Here is a 20,235-nt window from a genome sequence, read left to right as displayed (position 1 = left end):
AAAGTAAATAAAACTTTTTCATTTAATGTAAAGTTCACTAACTCAGTGTCTACTCCTTCCCCCATCTCAGAAATCATCCGAGTTCTTTGGACTGTAGATAAACAGGTAGAATAGCACTAATTCCCAGAGAGTCGCGGGAAGTCACGGAAAAGGTGGTAGCTTTTCCTATTGCTCTTTTACCCCGGAAGAAGATTGAGACGAACAGGAAGTAGGGAGGGAGCAAGCGGAGGAAAATATTCTGATCGCTGTTGTATGGTCTTTACATAGTGCTCTTCCCTCTCCTACTGTGGGTATAGCATTCCTGCTTTTTCCTCTTTCACACGCAGATTTCTCGCAGGGGCGGTGCTAGTATGTCGCGGCGGCGGCGGCACAGCGACGAGAGCGATGGTAAGCATGGATGGAGTGAGTGTGTTCCAGGGTCTGGACTCCGCATGCCCTGTGCTTGGGGCCGTGTCATCCTTAGGGCTGGGGGAGGTGCAGGTCTCGGCTAAGGTGACTCCCCGCGGCGCTGCCTCGCCTTTGGCTCGGGGTGGTGGCGGCTCACCCTGTTCCTCTGTCAGGACTTGTAGGGCGCTCTGGTGCAAGGAATCGGGTTATGTAACTGGGGCTAAAGACTGTCCTGAGCTGTTGCTTCGGTCTGCCTCAAATACAGGGAGCGCCCTGGGTGAAAGTAAACTGATCACTCAGTTCTGCGTACGTGTAGTCAGAAGGATGTCTTCTCGCATCTTGTAGAGTCTTAATGGAAAACGTTCAGAAAACATTGAGAGTGGAGAACGACCGACTTCAGAAACTGAAGCAAATGCTGTTTCTCTTAATAACGTAAATCTGTGTGAGTGGAGAGTTGGACAGTTTTGCGACTAGCTTTTTCAGCTTTTGATTGCAAGGATATACGGGTTTTTAATCACGCTTTTATTTTTGAATTGCTTTTATGTGCATGTTTTTCTAAGCTTATAAAAACCCTAAAAATATAAGCAAGGATTCTTAATAACTTTTTTTAAAGTATGCTGAAGAAGGTGTTACAAAGCACTAACAAAATATACAGTAACCAGTAACTCTGTAAAGTATGTTTAGTTTCTCTCACATATACTGTCTCATACTGTAGCAGAAATGCAGAATTATTTCTAAATAAAATTTGAGACAGCTATGATGCTAACTGTTTCTACTTCGTGGATTCAGTCATCAGTAATATGGCTATACTTTTGGTTTTTTTATTGGGTCCATTTTGAATGCTTTGTCAGTACTACTTTTCTTAGAAGTGTCACTGAAATCGGGAATAAACTTCTTAGCACCAATGTAGCATTAAGAAGCAGGCATTCTTTATTGCAGCACTGGATGCACGGGGGATCGCTCCACCTAACGTGCGTACCCTGGTACAGAGCTTACTCATTATAAACCTTACAAACATAAATATTCATACAATTTCCAGGAAATCTCCGCCTTACTACATTAACATAATTACTGACGTTGCAAAACTAAATTACGCATACGTGGGGGTCTCGGATGGTTGTCGGTGGTTGTTTGGGGAGTTAGCCCCTTACTCCTTTTGTACTTTTATGGTCTTGAGTCAGCTAAGGACAACCTGTCTTCTTGGCTCCCGTCCCAGTCTTTGTGAAACTTGAGATTTCTGATGCAAGAGGTCTTAGGTTACATTAAGACAATCCTTATTGTTTTAGGTCCTTCAACCAGTGAGTCTTGTGACAGAAGTATGTTGCTGGAATGGTAAAAGTATCTAGAGAGTTCTTTTAGAATAAGCAGGTGTACTGGGTCAGACTGGGATGGAATTAACTTTCTTCATAGCAGCCCATATGGTGCTGTACTTTGAATTTGTGACCGAAACAGTGCTGATAACACACCAACGTTTTAGCTATTGCTGATCACTGCTTGCACAGCATCAGGGCATTTTCTTTTTCCCACTTTGCCCCTCCAGTGAGTAGGCTGGGAGTGGATGAGATGTTGGGAGGGGACACAGTTGAGACAGCTGACCCCCAACTGACCAAAGGGATATTCCATGCCATATAATGTCATGCTCAGCAATAAAACTAGGAGGTAGTCTTTTCAAGGTGGTTGTCACTCAGAGACTGGATAAGCATTGGTCTGCTGGTGGGAGGTGGTGAGTGACTGCCTTTGTATCACTTGTGTCCCTCCTGCCTCCCTTCTTCACTTATTAAACTGCCTTTTATCTCAGTCCATGAGTTATCTCACTGTTGCTCTTCCTGTTATCTCCCCCATCATGCTGGGGGAGGGGGGAGTGAGAAAGTGGCTGCGTGCGTGCTTGGCCGCTGGCCGGGGTCAACCCACCACACCAGGCAAATAACATATTTAATGTATTGAAACAGGGCAACCTCACAAAAGGAGGAGAACATCTGAGCCATCTGAAATTGAAGAGAGACTTGAATCTTTAATATGCAGAGTGGGAGAGAAGGTAAAAATACTATTTCCATATCGTTTTGTGACTTAGGGTCCTTAAACATAATACATTGTTTTCTTTGTTTTATATGTTTTTATGTGTTAATAGAACATTAGTGGTCCAAAAAAAGAAAATCCATTGGAAACTTCCTAGATTGAAAATTGTTAACTTGGTTTTTAAAAAGAAAATTCTTAAATGCTAACCCTGTGATACAGTGCTGAAGTATAACTAGTGAAGAGGTATCATTCCAAATATGACCTTTATCACTGCTTCCATTTTTTTCAAGGATTAGAGGAAAACTAATGAGATGTGAACCAAAAAAACCCAAACAAACAAACAAGGAAAGACCCCACCAATGTCACCACTGATCTTGGGACTTGGCTGGGTTTGGAGCTTGTAACAGGCGTAGAAAAAAGGGTGACAACAAATATGATGGGTCTTATACATTACTTTAAGCCACATACAAGCTATGTAGTTGTTTCACTTCCCCTGATGTCATTAATATCATGTTTAATTCAGTTACTAAGAGACCTCTGAAGCTATCTTAACTCTTACTTCTTAGGAAAACACTAGAGCTCCTTGCTCTGGAGAAGTCACAATTTAGGCTCTTAGTCATTTTTGCTTCTTATTTCTGGCAAATAAGAGAAATTGTGAATTCCTAATGGAATTTGAATCATTACTTCTAACAGGAAGAAAATCATAGAATCATAGAATAGTTTGGGTTGGAAGGGACTTTTAAAGGTCATCTAGCCCAACCCCCTTGCAATGAGCAAGGACATCTTCAACTAGATCAGGTTGCTCAGAGCCCCATCCAACCTGACCTGGAATGTTTCCAGGGATGGGGCATCTATCACCTCTCTGGGCAACCTGTCCCAGTGTTTCACCACCCTCACTGTGAAAAAATTCTTCATTATGTCTAGTTGAAATCTACCCTCTTGTGGTTTAAAACTATTGCCCTTTGTCCTATCACAACAGGCCCTGCTAAAACTTTCATCCCTGTCTTTCTTATAAGCCCCCTTTAAGTACTGAAAGGCTGCAATACGGTCTCCCTGGAGCCTTCTCTTCTCCAGGCTGAACAACCCCAACTCTCTCAGCCTGTCCTCATAGGAGAGGTGTTCCATCCCTCTGATCATTTTTGTGGCTCTCCTGGACCCCCTCCAACAGGTCCATGTCTTTCCTGTGCTGAGGGCTCCGGAGCTGGATGCAGGACTCCAGGGGGGGTCTCACCAGAGCGGAGTAGAGGGTCAGAATCACCTCCCTCGCCCTGCTGGCCACACTGCTTTGGATGCAGTCCAGGATACGGTTGGCTGCCTGGGCTGCGAGCGCACATTGCCAGCTCATGTTCAGCTTTTCCTCCACCAGTACCCCTAAGTCCTTCTCGGCAGGGCTGCTCTCAATCCCTTCATCCCCCAGCCTGTATTGATACTGGGGGTTGCCCCGACCCAGGTGCAGGACCCTGCACTTGGCCTTGTTGAACCTCCTGAGGTTCACATGGGCCCATTCCTCGAGCTTCTCCAGGTCTCTCTGGATGGCATCCTGTCCCTCGGGCGTGTCAACTGCACCACTCAACTTGGTGTCATCTGCAAACTTGCTGAGGGTGCACTCAATCCCACTATGTCATTGATGGAGATATTAAAGAGCTCTGGTCCCAATACAAAATATTATTATAATGCAAAGTAATATTTTGTTTTATTCTGTTTGCTTGTTACTGTGGGGACAGCTGATATACGTGATTGATGAGAAGACACTCTTTTCTTTCTTAGAGTACTTCCTCTCTGGAGAGCAACTTGGAGGGTCTAGCTGGTGTCTTGGAAGCTGATCTACCAAACTATAAAAGCAAGATATTAAGAATTCTTTGTACTGTGTACGTATGCAGAAGATTTGGGACATGCTCTGTTATCTATGCTAAATAGAAAAGTTTAAGTATTTGAAGTACTTCAAATGCTGTGAACAGCTTTTAATTCTTGAATGCTGTTATTGCTTAGGGTTTATCTTACTCCAGGCAAAAGAAATCTGAGGAGAAGCTTAGTCTGTTGATTTAGGCATAAATCAAGGAAAATATCCATCCAGTACTCTCACTTGAAACATGAGTGCAAGGTCATAAGCAGAGTAGATCCCAGAGCTGCTTTCTCATTGCCATGGGGAATATGCTGGGTAGTATCTTGTTTCTGAATTGAATGGTCACTAAAGAATAAAAAAATCTGTTGGGTGCCAATTCTTATCTGTATATTTCTACTTTTCCTGTTCCCCTTTTTAGGGGCTGAGGTGCTCCTCTCTCCATGAACCTACCCTCTGGTAGTAGAGAGATGAAGGGACCAGAGGTAGGCTAGCAGCACTCCTTCCTCTCTGTAGCAAAGCACTGGAACAGAGTTGCTTTGTCTGTTAGGCCACTGGGGATGTGCCCCAGGAGATTGTGTGGGGTCTGCAATAGCATACCACATTTTGGGGGGTGGTGGGGGGTGGGGTGGTGTTTCACTGCTGGCTTGTGCTATAGCTGTAAGGAAACTTTAAATCTATTTTTTAGCACTGTTCATAAGCATAAGTAAAACAGTACATCTGTTTCCCACAACAGCTGAATGCCTTTGAAGGCATGGAGTTAGCTTACACATTTACAAAACATTTGAAGAAAAGAAGTGGTTGCAGTAGGACCTAACCTGTCTATTTCTTTAAGACCTTAGACTGAAAATTGCTTACTTAAGTTTGAGATACTTACAATCAAATTTAACTTTTAAGTGATGTAAACATTTTACATCTCTTCTGTAATCTTGCTGTTCTAGTATAATAGAATGGCTAACATGCTACACTGAACAAGTTGTCTTAAATGGTATTATTTGGCCATATTCCCATAGAGTATGTAAAACACTGGAAAATAAGGCAGAATAATCAGAATGTTTTCTAATATATATTTAGTTGACATATGTTTTTTTTTAAAATGACTGATAATTTCAAAACTTTCTGTTAAATTATATATTTTGGCAGTACTTAAAATTATATTACTAGAAGCTTTTGTCAAATGTCATTCCAGTCTGATACCTTATGCCCTTTGCTTCAATAACAGCTTTTGTCCAGATTGAAAGTTTTGCTGAGTTGGGGAATGCAGCTGAAAATGTCTTAAAGTGTAGTTGCTATAGGTTTTAGAACCTACTATAATCCCAAATGCTTATGAGTTAAAAATAATTAAAGAGGAAATACATTGAAATGTAGTTAAAAGTAGTGTATATATTCCTAAAGGGTTATAGTCCTAAAAAGGATGTTCTGTAATCTTTTGTCCACAGGACATATAACTAACATCAGGTTAGCAGTTTACCTTACTTAAACACAAGAGGAGCGTAACCTATACAAAGCAGGTTCAAAGATGCTATGTAAATGCAGCGGTTGGCATGTGATAAATGAACATCTAACAAAATGCTTGGTTTTCTTCATTTAAATCAGTGCACGTCTATTACCAGAGAAGCTTACCATTTACACAACGTTAGTTGGGCTGCTGAATGCCAGGAACTACAACTTTGGTGGGGAATTTGTAGAAGCCATGATTCGTCAGCTCAAAGAATGTTTGAAAGTCAACATGTATAATGAAGCTCTGTACACAGTAAGTGGAATGTTTCACATCTCTTTTTCCCCTAGTCTTCCTCTCCCCATCCCCGTTGTCGTGGTTTAGCCCCAGCCGGCAACTAAGCACCACGCAGCCGCTCGCTCACTCCCCCTCCCACAGTGGGGCGGGGGAGAGAATTAGGAAAAAAACCTCGTGGGTTGAGATAAACACGGTTTAATAGGACAGAAAGAAAGAAGGAAACAACAATGATAATACCAACAAAGGAATGTACAAGAACAAGTGATGCCCAATACAGCAATTGCTCACCACCCAGTGATCGACAGCCCGTCACCGAGCAGCGATTTCCACCCCCCGGCCAACTCCAGTTTATGTACTGGGCATGATGTCGTATGGTAGGGAATATCTCTTTGGCCAGTCTGGGTCAGCTGTCCCGGCTGCGTCCCCTCCCAGCTCCCCGTGCACCCCCAGCCTCCTTGCTGGCAGGCCAGCACGAGAAGCTGGACTGTCCTTGACTGCTCAGCAACAACCCAAAACATCAGCACATTATCAACAGTTTCTCATCCCAAATCCAAAACACAGTCTCACACTAGCTTCTGTGAGGAAAACCAGCTCTATCCTGGCTGAAACCAGGACAGTATCCACCCCTTATTCCATACCATTTACGTCATGCCCGGGTCCTATACTTTTCAATACATTCCAATTATTCATTATTACTCTTCCTGTCTTTTAATATATACACGCAGATATCACTTTCTTAGTCCATGGGCCATCACTTTAAAATGCCTGTGGAGTTCAGTCAGTCCATGGCTCTGGGCTTCATCCATCATAGCAGTCTCTCAGGGCAGGGGAGATGGTATGTGGTGTTGGATTGTTATCTGGCGCGGTCCATGTCCATGATGTGCAGGTCGAAGATGTCGGTCTCGAGGGAATTGTTGGGTGCAAGCTGCTGAAGCCAGTTCTGGTTCCATCACTGCTGCATGTTGCTTGGTTTCAGTGAAGCTCATTCTTCATCAGTCTGGGTGATTCTTACTATAATGCCATTGATATGGTAGATAGCAGCCATAGCAGTAATGTCATACTGTATTGTGTAACAATTAACATAATACAATTCAAATCATTGGCTGTTCTCACCCAAAATCAAGTCTCCTTGAGGTACACATCGGACTTCCCCATCCTTCCGCATTACCCACCAAGTGCACCCAGGTCCCTGGGCAAAGGCAATCCCGTGAACGGGTTTGCCTTTGCCTAAGGCAGGAGTAACCCAGACTGTCTTCCCCGGCATATTTCTCACATGCACCACAGGGACTTTATCCCCTTCTACAGTACGTAGAAGTTTTGATTGGGCAGGGCCGGCTCTATTAGTAGATCCCCTAGAGTTGACTAACCAGGTGGCTTTGGCTAAATGTTTATCCCAATGTTTGAATGTCCCATCATCCATTGCTCTCAGTGTAGTCTTTAACAGTCCGTTGTATCGTTCAATTTTTCCGGAAGCTGGTGCATGATAGGGGATATGATACACCCACTCAATGCCGTGCTCTTTGGCCCAGGTGTCTATGAGGTTGTTTCGGAAATGAGTCCCATTGTCTGACTCAATTCTTTCGGGGGTGCCATGTCACCATAAGACTTGCTTTTCAAGGCCCAGGATAGTGTTCCGGGCGGTGGCATGGGGCACAGGGTATGTTTCCAGCCATCCGGTGGTTGCTTCCACCATGGTAAGCACATAGCGCTTGCCTTGGCGAGTTTGTGGAAGTGTGATATAGTCAATCTGCCAGGCCTCCCCATATTTATATTTCAACCATCGTCCTTCATACCAGAGGGGCTTTAACCGCTTGGCTTGTTTGATCGCAGCACACGTTTCACGTTCATGGATAACCTGTGCAATAGCGTCCATGGTCAGGTCCACCCCTCGATCCCGAGCCCATCTATATGTTGCATCTCTTCCCTGATGGCCTGAGGTGTCATGGGCCCACCGAGCTATAAATAATTCACCCTTATGTTGCCAGTCCAGATCCACCTGAGCCACTTCAATCTTAGCAGCCTGATCCACCTGATGGTTGTTTTGATGTTCTTCAGTGGCCCGACTCTTGGGTACATGAGCATCTACATGGCGTACTTTTATGACCAGATTCTCTAGTCGGGCAGCAATATCTTGCCACAATTCAGCAGCCCAGATGGGCTTGCGTCTGCGTTGCCAGTTGCTCTGCTTCCATTGCTGTAGCCACCCCCATAGAGCATTTGCCACCATCCATGGGTCAGTATAAAGATAGAGTACTGGCCATTTTTCTTGTTCAGCAATATCTAAAGCCAGCTGGATGGCTTTCACCTCTGCAATCTGACTTGACTCACCTTGTCCTTCATCAGCTTCTGCGACTCGTCGTATAGGGCTCCATACAGCAGCTTTCCACCTTCGATGTTTGCCTACAATACGACAGGACCCATCAGTAAACAGGGCATATTGCCTTTCATTCTCTGGCAGTTCATTATATGGTGGAGCCTCTTCAGCACGCGCCACCTCCTCTTCTGGTGATATTCCAAAATCTTTGCCTTCTGGCCAGTCCATGATCACTTCCAAGATTCCCAGGCGATTAAGGTTTCCTATTCGAGCCCGCTGTGTAATAAGCGCGACCCACTTACTCCACGTAGCATCAGTCGCATGATGTGTAGAGGGGACCCTCCCTTTGAACATCCAGCCCAGCACTGGCAGTCGGGGTGCCAGGAGGAGCTGTGCTTCAGTACCAACCACTTCTGAGGCAGCTCGAACTCCTTCATATGCTGCCAATATCTCCTTTTCAGTTGGAGTATAGCGGGACTCAGATCCCCTATATCCTCGACTCCAAAACCCTAGAGGTCGACCTCGAGTCTCTCCTGGTGCCTTCTGCCAGAGACTCCAGGTAGGGCCATTCTCCCCGGCTGCCATGTAGAGCACATTTTTAACATCTTGTCCTGCCCGGACTGGCCCGAGGGCTACGGCATGAACTATCTCCTGTTTGATTTGTTCAAAGGCTTGTCGTTGCTCAGGGCCCCATTTAAAATCGTTCTTCTTCCGGGTCACTTGATAAAGAGGGCTTACAATCAGACTGTAATTTGGAATATGCATTCTCCAGAAACCCACAACGCCCAGAAATGCTTGTGTTTCTTTTTTGCTAGTTGGTGGAGACATAGCTGTTATTTTGTTGATCACATCCGTTGGGATCTGTCGACGTCCATCTTGCCATTTTATTCCTAAAAACTGGATCTCTTGTGCAGGTCCTTTGACCTTACTTTGTTTTATAGCAAAACCAGCTTTCAGAAGCATTTGAATTATTTTCTTCCCTTTCTCAAAGACTTCTTCTGCTGTGTTGCCCCATACGATGATGTCATCAATGTATTGCAGATGCTCTGGAGCTTCACCCTGTTCCAGTGCAGTTTGTATCAGCCCATGGCAAATGGTAGGGCTGTGTTTCCACCCCTGGGGCAGTCGATTCCAGGTGTATTGGACACCCCTCCAAGTGAAAGCAAACTGTGGCCTGCATTCTGCCGCCAAAGGGATCGAGAAAAACGCGTTAGCAATATCAATGGTGGCGTACCACTTGGCTGCCTTTGACTCCAGTTCATATTGAAGTTCTAGCATGTCCGGCATGGCAGCGCTCAGTGGCGGCGTGACTTCATTCAGGCCACGATAGTCTACTGTCAGTCTCCACTCTCCATTAGACTTTCGCACTGGCCATATGGGGCTGTTAAAGGGTGAGCGAGTCTTGCTGATCACTCCTTGGCTCTCCAGCCGAAGAATGAGCTCATGGATGGGGATCAGGGAGTCTCTGTTGGTGCGATATTGCCGCCGGTGCACTGTTGTGGTAGCGATCGGCACCTGTTGTTCTTTGACCCTGAGCAACCCCACCACAGAAGGGTCCTCTGAGAGACCAGGCAAGGTGGACAGCTGTTTAATTTCTTCCGTCTCCAAGGCAGCTATACCAAAAGCCCACCGGTACCCTTTTGGGTCCTTGAAATACCCTCTGCTGAGGTAGTCTATGCCCAGGATGCACGGAGCCTCTGGGCCAGTCACAATGGGGTGCTTCTGCCACTCATTCCCAGTTAGGCTCACTTCGGCCTCCAGCACAGTCAGCTGTTGGGATCCCTCTGTCACTCCAGAAATACAGATGGGTTCTGCCCCTATATGGCTTGATGGCATTAGGGTACATTGTGCACCAGTGTCCACTAAAGCCTTATATTCCTGTGGGTCTGATGTGCCAGGCCATCGAATCCACACAGTCCAATAAACTTGGCTGTCCCTCTCCTCCGCCTGGCTGGAGGCAGGGCCCCTCTAGTCCTGGTCATAGTACTCGTTACCCACTTCTTGTAAATAGGAATCAGAAATCCCTTCAAGAGGATCAGAGGTGAGATCAGCTCTTCTATTCTTTCTGGGGAACTGCCCACTGGAAAGTGGAGCGACGATTTTTCTGGAGGAACCTGAACCCCCCTTCGTAATTGTTTTTCCTTGCAGCTCGCGTACTCGTGCCTCTAGGGTCGAGGTAGGTTTTCCATCCCACCTCCTCATGTCCTCTCCGTAGTCACGCAATTGAAACCACAGGGTGGCTCGTGGTGTGTATCCTCTATATCCTCTCTCTTGAACAGAAGAGCGCTTACTCCTAATGGATGAGACACTGGTCCGTACGGGTGGAGGGTAGGACATATCCTCTTTGAATTGCCGGAACTCCCGGGACATTTTCTCTACAGCAGAGACGCAGGCCCGTAGGGAGGAAGAGACACTTTCTTCATATTGCCGGAGTTGGCCAGCCAATTCATCCACCGTTGGTCTCTCTCCGTCTTTCCAGGCCATTACTGCTAATTAGTTGGCATATGATGATGGTGCACTCCGTACAAACTTCCGCCACATAGGTCGCGTGCAATTGACTTCATCTGGATCTTTGGATGATTGTCCATTGTCCGAGTCACCATAAATCACTTCCAGCACCGCTAGCTCCCTCAGGTACTGGATACCTTTCTCCATGGTGGTCCGCTTGCCTGGGTGACATAGAACATCTTCCTTGAAGGGGTACCTTTCCTTCACACCCGACAGGAGTCGTCTCCAGAGGCTGAGGACTCGTGCACCTTTTCCAATTGCTTTGTCAATGCCCCCTTCTCTAGAAAGGGATCCCAGCTGCTTGGCTTCCCTACCCTCTAATTCCAGGCTACTGGCCCCATTATCCCAGCATCGGAGCAGCCAGGTGACAATGTGCTCACCTGGACGACGGCTGAAATCATTTCGCATATCTCGCAATTCACTCAGGGATAGAGATCGGGTAGTTACCATCTCTTTTATGAGTTCTTCCTCTTCCTCCTCTTCAAGCGATGACTCTCTGTCTTCCCTCTTCCGTCCTTGTGATGGCCCTGCTTCAGAGCACTCTGCCTCCTCACTCTCTTCCTCTGCCTCCTTCTTAGCAGAATCTTCCTCATCCCTTACTAAACGAGCTGACTTCCGCTTCCAAGATTTCTTCTTTTGTATAGGGGCAACTGATACTGGGACGGGCTGGTTCTCTGGTTCAGCTGCAACAGTCTGAGTAGCTACAGTGCCCGCCGTGGGGGTTGGAGTAGTCACAGTGCCTGCCACAGGGGTTGGAGTCGTCACAGTGCCTGCCACATTGCCATCAGATCCAGAGAGCCTCTCTCCCCTTTGCATAGTGTTAAATAGAGCTCGGTAGGCATGGGCCAGGCCCCAGCACATTGCAATGATTTGTGTCTCCTTGGAACTGCCAGGCTGACAGCATACTTCTTCCAGATATTCTGCTAGTTTATCAGGATTCTGCACTTGTTCGGGAGTGAAGTTCCAAAACACCGGAGGTGCCCACCGCCCCAGGCATTTGCCCATGCTGTTCCACACACCCTGCCATTCATAACTATCCAGCCTTGGGGCAGATCTCCGGGTGATATTCTTAAATTGCTTGCCAACCTTAGACAAAACCGAAACAATGTTCCCCAGAAGTAGCAATAGAGGTATTTTAACTACCCAAGGGTGTTCAAAATACGGAAAAATTATTGTGATGAAGGAGGAAACGTTATGATAGAGGGTAGCAAAGGTACCATTCTGCATTTCCTCCATAGAAAGCCTTTCAGAGGCATAAGTATAGTTGCTAATCGTCTCCACAAGACTGTAGCCAAAATACAGTAACGGCTTTAGTACAGAGCTCAGATGATACCACATTAAGCTCAAGGTCAGTGCTCTAAAAACAAATCTCGCAGGCGAGTACAGCAGCCCGCAGAAACCAACACCCATCCTTAACACGTACAACAAAGACGAGAGCATCATGCAAATCAAATAAACTGATATTGTGACCTGCAACTGTTATTATGTCAAGCCTCAAGCCCCACGTTGGGCGCCAAAAAGGACTGTCGTGGTTTAGCCCCAGCTGGCGACTAAGCCCCACGCAGCCGCTCACTCACTCCCCCACGGTGGGACGGGGGAGAGAATCGGAAGAGTAAAAGTGAGGAAACCCATGGTCTGAGATAAAGACAGTTTAATGGGTAAAGCAAAAGCCGCGCACGCAAGCAAAGTAAAACAAGGAATTTGTTCACTACTCCCCATGGGCAGGCAGGTGTTCAGCCATCTCCAGGGAAGCAGGGCTCCATCACGCGTAATGGTTTCTTGGGAAGACAGACGCCATAACTCCGAACGTCCCTCCACCCCTTCCTTCTTCTTTGTCCCAGCTTTATATACTGAGCATGACGTTATATGGTAGGGAATATCTCTTTGGCCAGCCTGGGTCATCTGTCCTGGCTGTGTCCCCTCCCAGCTTCCCGTGCACCCCTAGCCTCCTTGCTAGCAGGCCAGCATGAGAAGCTGGGCTGTCCTTGACTACTTAGCAACAACTCAAAACATCAGCACCTTATCAACATTTTCTCATCCCAAATCCAAAACATAGCCTCTCGCTAGCTTCTATGAAGAAAATTAACTCTACCTTGGCTGAAACCTAGTGATTCTGTGATTCTGTGATTCTGTAATATTACTTGCTCTTCTTTTTGACATCCAGAGGGGCTGGAGGTTTTCTGTAGGCAACATGGTCTTTTCTGGCATCCCCATGTAGTGCTCCATAGACATTCCAGGAGAAAAGTGCGTGGTATTCCTTCCTAAGGATATGAAAAATTAGGTTATGATTGCAAAACTGACCTCCAAACTATGTGTGAAATTTCCCACAGCCAAATTAACTCTCAGGAAATCATAGGTTTTCTTTCTTCCCCCCCTCCCCCCCCCCCGTTTGTTCTACAGGAGAGTCTAGGTGAATGAAAGCTATTCATTTCTACTGTGCTCAGAGACGTACTGTTCCTGTTGGGTTCCTTCATTTATTTATTTAAAAGGCAACTTATTCCCAAGTGGATAGGTTATACTGGATGGCTGTAATCAGTCCTGTATGCTCATCCTGCTTGTGAGTAATGAAAACCAAGTGGGTAATTTTCAGATAATCACAGAATCACTAAGGTTGGAAAGGACCTTCAAGATCATCAAGTCCAACCATTAATCCAGCACCACCATGTCCCCTAAACTATGTCCTGAAGCGCCACATCCACACGTTTTTTGAACACATCCAGAGATGGCGACTCCACCACCTCCCTGGGCAGCCTTTTCCAATGCCTGACCACCCTCTCAGTGAAGAAATTTTTCCTAATATCCAATCTAAATGTTCCCTGGTGCAACTTGAGGCCATTTCCTCTCGTCCTATCGCTAGTTATTTGGGAGAAGAGACCAACACCCACCTCACCACAACCCCCTTTCAGGTAGTTTTAGAGAGTGATGAGGTCTCCCCTCAGCCTCCTCTTCTCCAGACTAGACACCCCCAGTTCCCTCAGCCGCTCCTCATAAGACTTGTTCTCCAGACCCCTCACCAGCTTCGTTGCCCTTCTCTGGACACGCTCCAGCACCTCAGCATCCTACTTGTAGTGAGGAGCCCAAAAGTGAACACAGGACTCAAGGTGCGGCCTCACCAGTGCTGAGTACAGGGACACAATCACTTCCCTACTCCTGCTGGCCACACTATTTCTGATACAGGCCAGGACGCTGTTGGCCTTCTTGGCCACCTGGGCACACTGCTGGCTCATATTCAGCCGACTGTCAACCAGCACCCCCAGGTCCTTTTCTGCCGGGCAGCTCTCCAGCTGGATCCTTTTGAAACCACTTCAATTTGATTAGCAGCATACCGTTGGTTTGGTGCCTTGTTAAAACCTGACAATAGCAGTGGTTTTAAGGGTCTGTCTGTATGAAACTAGTTCAAGTTATGGGATAAGTGACCATAGAAATGTATTTTTTATTTAAGTTGTGTATGAGCAGCATACTGGTTTAACACTGATGTGTACTGTTATTCTGCTGGATACATGCAAAGAGTGAATTTCCCTCTTCAGTCTTGCATACTGTGTGTGTGTTACTCTGTCTCTCGCCCCCAACAGCTCCTCTGCCCCACCCCTTGCCCACTCCCCATGTCTCTATCCCTCTGATTCTCACCCCTGCCCCATGTCACGCTCTGTCGCTCGCAGGACCCTGCCGTGTGTCTCATGCATGCTCTTTCCAGCCCCTGCCCCGTGTCTTGCTGGCTATTTATTTCTCTGGCTTGTGTCCTGTGTCTTGCTCTCTCGCTTGTTCTTTCTCCAGCTACCACCCTGTAATGCACTCTGGCTCATGCCTTGTCCCTCACTCATCCTTAGGCTTGCGCTCTCTGGCTCGCTCTCTTGCTCCTGCTTTCTCCTGTTCCCTCCCTGTGATGTTCTCTATCTATCATGCACTGGATTGCATTCTCTGTGTCTCACTCATTCGTTCTTCAGCTGTCAACCATTGGTGCCCTCTGGCTTGTTCTTTCTTGAGCTCCCACCCTGTCATGCACTCTAGCTCATGTGTTTTGGCTTGCGTGTTCTTGCTGCTGCTTTTCATGCTCCCACCCTGTGACACATTCTGGCTTGTGCCCTGTGCCTCTCTCTCACTTCTTTCTCCAGCTGTCACCGTGTGTCCCATCCATTTCCCTCCCTGCTCTGTTGTGCCCTCTTCCTCCTTTCCCCCTCCCACTGTGTATCCATCCCTCTCCCCCCCACCTCCTTTTGAAGTTGAATTAATGCTTATTTCTTTTTGTGTAGTTAAATGCAAGAGTATTCATTTAAAAATTAATAAAATAACATTTTTTGTTGTTGTTCAATAGGTTCATTTTCTATCTGATCTTGTGAATTGTCATGTAATAGCTGCACCTTCAATGGTAGCCATGTTTGAGAACTTTGTGAGTGTGACACAGGAGGAAGATATACCACAAGTAAGCATAGTAACTGTTGTCTCAAGTGTGCTGTTTTTACACAATTTCACTTTATTATGAATAAAACATTCACTTAACATGGATAAAAGGATCCTGTGAGTTAGACAATACATGCATACAGTGAAATAGTTAAGTCTTCTGTAGTGAGGTAACTCAAGTAAATTTATTTTCCTTTGCTTCTGGCAAGTATATACTACTTAGTGAGTTTTGCCAAGTTTATTGAACAGTTGTAATATATAGTTAGTTTGCAGAAAGATTCCAAAAGTAATATTTGTTCCCTTATGTTGTGCATGTCATGTTCCAAATACAATATAACATTTTTCAGGTAAGAATATGTTTTTTTCCTTGTCTGCCAATCCAGCTAATACACTGTGGACTATGGTAATTGGGTTTAGCTCTTTCTTTGCTGATGAGTGCATTGCAGTAGCAAAGAATTCATAGATCACGTTAAGGTCACTGTAACAGTGATGCACTTTATGGGTTGCATATGCCTACTTTATGGAAGGGTCAATTATTAAATCATTCTGTGATAGCTTAGTTCAATTTCACTTTTTTTTTTTGTTAAGAGTTTTAAAAGAAATTCTTCAGGAAACTTGGAATTGGTAACTTTGAATGATTTAAGTAAAGAGGCTCTGTAGAAGGGTTTTTGTGTGGGTCTCCAAATATACCGTATGTCTAAATGTCTGCCTCTTGAATTATACATTCCTGTTTTCAAACAGCCTCTTGAAATGTCTTCAGGAGCTTGAACTGACACATAGTTGTAATCCCAAGTATTGATTGCTGATTTAACTGGAGATGATTTCTACATCCACTTAAATACTCCTGGGTTTGCAACCATTTACACTGAGACAAATTCGATAAGTTTGACAAAGAAATCTTTTTTAAATTTATTTCCTGTAGGTACGATGTGATTGGTATGTGTTTGCATTTCTGTCATCTTTGCCTTGGGTTGGAAAGGAGTTGTATGAGAAGAAAGATGCTGAAATAGATCGCCTCTTGTCCCACACAGAAAGCTATCTGAAGTAAGCTATAACCAGTAAAAATATACTCTTTCTGGTACCTATTCAAGTATGGATCAATAGCTTTGATTATTGTTAATTTAGAAATACTCTAATTCTTAGACCCAAACAACTGTGAGGAAAAGACCTAGAAAAATAAAATAGATGGAGAGGTTTATGAATCTAAACAACTTAAGTATCACTCTCAACTTTTGTGTGTGTTGAAGGTAATATTTTCTTGATGTCTGCACTGTTATGACTAGGCTGCTGGTCACCTGTGTCTGTCTGTTTGTGTGTGTCTTTTTCTCTAAGTGATTTGAGTTAATACTGCCATTGAGACTAGGTGTTAGCGATAATTTAAATGTTCCCAAACCTGTTTTTATACTACTGCAGACCTCATCAGCTCAATAGACCAAATAGTAGTACACTCACAATAAGAAAACCTTGCTTTCTTAGATCAGCTTTTTAAGTGTTAGGTTTTCTTTCCTGTATAAACAGGCGTCGCCAGAAGATTCATGTACCCATGTTAAAAGTTTGGACTGCTGATAAACCACATCCACAAGAAGAGGCAAGTAGGCTTTATTTATTTTGTACTGTTTAAAAGATGCTTGAAAAGAATTATTTGGCTGAAGTGTTGTCGTGGTTTAACCCCAGCTGGCAACTAAGCACCACGCAGCCGCTCGCTCCCTCCTCAGTGGGATGGGGGAGAGAATCAGAAGGGTAAAACTGAGAAAACTCATGGATTTAGATAAAGACAGTTTAATAGGTAAAGCAAAAGCTGCCCATGCAAGCTAAGCAAAACAAGGAATTAATTCACTACTCCCCATGGGCAGGCAGGTGTTCAGCCATCTCCAGGGAAGCAGGGCTCCATCACGCATAATGGTTACTTGGGAAGACAAAACACCATAACTCCGAACGTCCCCCTCTTCCTTCTTCTTCCCCCAGCTGTTATTGCTAAGCAGACGTCATATGGTATGGAATATCCCTTTGGCCAGTTTGGGTCAGCTGTCCTGGCTGTGTCCCCTCCCAGCTTCCCATGCACCCCCAGCCTTCTCGCTAGCAGGCCAGCATGAGAAGCTGGACAGTCCTTGACTGTTCAGCAACAACTGAAAACATCAGCATGTTATCAACATTGTTTTCATCCCAAATCCAAAACACAGCACTATACCAGCTATCAGGAAGAAAATTAACTATCCAAGCCAAAACCAGGACAAGTGTTCTTCAAAAATTTAAAATTAAAGGTGCTTTAAGAAAAAAAATTGCCCTCCCATGTGTCTTTATTCCAAATGGATTCTAGGTAAGACGTTCTCTTCCAAGTCTTGGGCTAAAACTTAGAGCTGCATTGGGTGAGTGGGAGAGCATTTTGTTGTTTGGTGACAATCCCCTTTAGGAAATGCTGCTAAACAAGGAATGGTCACTGAACATAATATTCTTGGGAAATGGGGTTACAAGGCTCTGTACTGAAAATACCTTTTGGAGAATGAAGATGTAATTTACCCATTAAAATGTTTCCTTTCTGCAAAAAGAAAACCTTTAGAGTGTTCTTCCTGCAGTGGCTTTGCCTTTTACAGCTCTGGAAAGTGCTAAACAGATACATGCAAATGCTACACAGCACTAATTGCACCGTCTTTCATAATTAAACCAAAAGTATTAGAGGGGAGAGGTGGCTGATATGGGGTGGTTTTTATTTTTATTGAGCTTTTACTTTTTCCTCCGTTGGTATATATCAATGTCCGCCTTGTACTGAGGAGCCCAATACTGGACACAGCACTTCAGATGTGGTCTTAGAAGTACTGAATAGAGGGGAAGGTTCACTTCCCTTGACCTGCTGGCTACACTCTTGCTGATAGAGCCCAGAATGTGATTGGCTTGCTTTGCTGCGAGAGCACACTGCTGGCTCACGTTTAACTTTTTCACCAGGACCCCCATGTCCTTTTCTGCAAAGCTGCTTTCTGGCTAGTCAGACCCCAGCATATACTGGTGCCTGGGGTTGTTCCTCCCCAGGTGTAGGGTTTGGCATTTGCCTTTGTTGAACTGTATGAGGTTCATGTCAGCACATTTCTCCAGCCTGTCCAGGTCCCTCTGAACATCAGTCCTGCTCTCCTTGTATTAATCACTCCCCCCCAATTTGGTATCTCTTAGACTGTATTTAAATCTTTAATTGTAATATTGAAATAATGTGGGTGTTTTTGTAGGTGGAATGAATGTTGACTGAATTAATATTGATGCAGTGAATTTGTGTATCACAGTTGGACTCCTGGACTGCACTCTGGTGTTTATTTTACTAGTAAAATGGTAGATGCCTTTAATGTGTAAAATTAGGAGCAAGATTGCTGTTCAGAGTTGTTAAGTTGTCTCTTGGTTTACTGAATTATTATATGGATTCTAATAAGCAATTTAAGTAGCTGCTTGGTTTTTTTTCTGAATGCAATAAGGAATTTACCTAAATGTTTGATAGTCCATACATCACAGGGAGCTACAAGTTCAGTTATAAAATTCAGCATATCTGATATTTTGTGTCTTTTCCTTCAGTACTTGGACTGCCTTTGGGCCCAGATTCAGAAGTTGAAAAAAGACCATTGGCAAGAAAGACACATTCTGAGGCCTTACCTTGCCTTTGACAGTGTTCTTTGCGAAGCACTGCAGCATAACCTGCCTCCATTCACTCCTCCACCTCACACTGAAGATTCAGTGTACCCGATGCCAAGGGTTATTTTTCGGATGTTTGACTACACAGATGACCCAGAGGTATGTATTTGCTAGGGTGGAACTGCATGTGCAATGGGGGGGGTGTGCAAGGCGGTGCTGGTCAAGATGCAGTATTGTGTCTCCCAGAATGGTTGTCAGTGTGAAAGTCAGCAGTAATTACATTTGGATACTGCTAGGGAGATTAACTAGATGACAGAGTTAATGCTGACAGATAGATTATTGAAGTTTAAAATTTAATAAGTGATTTTCAGATGTTTTCATTAAGGATACGTCTCGCATGGATTCTCTGATGTCTAATAATATAACTGTGTTTGGGTAGCAGCCTCTCCTTCTGTGAGGATGGTGGTTTGGGTTTCCTCAGCCTAGCTGCTTATAGGAAGTTTATACATTGAAGACTGTCCTCTACCCATCTGTTCAAATTGGTTGATATAGATGATGGAACATAGTGGTTGACCTGGGTTAGATCAAAAGCTCATCTCACCTGGTTTCTGTCTCCAGCAGTGGCCAAGAGCAGATGTTTTGACAAGAGAATTTAGGCACAGGGAAAGAAAATGCTTTCCCCGAGCACTTTTCTACCTATTAGCTTCATTTGATGGCCCTCAGTTCTTGCATTGGAAGACACAACAAACATTTGTTCTCTCCAACCTCTCTAGGCAATTCATCATTTATAAAATCTCTAGCATATCCTGGCTCAACTGTCTTTTCTAGGTTGAATGATAGTAGCCTGTCACCGCCATCACCTTTTTCTGAAACTTTTCCAGCTCTGCTATACTGCTATATCCTGTTGGGGGAGGGTGGCAAGTATGACTAGAACTGCATATGGAACGAAAGACGTGGATGCACCATGAACCTATACAGTGGCATAATGTTCAGTGTTGTTCCCTATTCCTTTTCTGATAAGTCCAGTCTGTTATTGAATACTGAGATAAGGTTTGTATAGAACTATATCACAACCAAGTTTGCATTCCTGAACAATAGAGGACAGTTCAGTGCTCACCACTTTATATGTGAAGCTGGTCTATTTTTCCCATCTGTACGCAAAAGTCAACCAGTCACTTTATGGTTATCTTCTGCTTTAACACCCAGACACCAATTTTCTCAAGGTTTTTTTTTATCTGCAATTTTTCATGGATGGCACTTGTTGTTACCAAGTTATTTAAATGTAACATCTGCAAGCTTTTTCATATCCAGTGCCCTCTTCCTTTCCAGATAATTTATGGATCTGCTGAACAGCACAGGTCCCTGGGTAGATTCCTGTGGGATTCTGCTGGTGACCCTTCTCTGCTGTGAGAACTGATCACTTACTTA

General features: G+C 44.7%; 1 protein-coding gene across 1 annotated transcript in view; it reads left to right on the top strand.

Annotated features, from left to right (window-relative positions):
- Positions 1 to 350: 350 nt before the first annotated feature.
- The window catches only part of LOC309415208 (nuclear cap-binding protein subunit 1-like), a gene marked incomplete at both ends in the record, with an annotated part of 87,982 nt that continues 68,097 nt past the window's right edge, over positions 351 to 20,235 (top strand). Inside the window, 8 exons of the mRNA XM_082012659.1 lie at positions 351 to 387; positions 2,337 to 2,422; positions 4,171 to 4,271; positions 5,840 to 5,996; positions 15,113 to 15,220; positions 16,121 to 16,242; positions 16,717 to 16,786; positions 18,751 to 18,966. Of these exons, the coding sequence (XP_081868785.1) occupies positions 351 to 387; positions 2,337 to 2,422; positions 4,171 to 4,271; positions 5,840 to 5,996; positions 15,113 to 15,220; positions 16,121 to 16,242; positions 16,717 to 16,786; positions 18,751 to 18,966 (897 nt within the window). The remainder of the gene's footprint in view (positions 388 to 2,336; positions 2,423 to 4,170; positions 4,272 to 5,839; positions 5,997 to 15,112; positions 15,221 to 16,120; positions 16,243 to 16,716; positions 16,787 to 18,750; positions 18,967 to 20,235) is intronic.

The sequence above is a fragment of the Phaethon aethereus genome, assembly GCF_964289735.1.
Source record: "Phaethon aethereus genome assembly, chromosome: W".
Taxonomy (NCBI): domain Eukaryota; kingdom Metazoa; phylum Chordata; class Aves; order Phaethontiformes; family Phaethontidae; genus Phaethon; species Phaethon aethereus.
The sequence above is the reverse complement of the archived record's forward strand: the minus strand, read 5'-3'. Positions and strand labels throughout refer to the sequence as shown.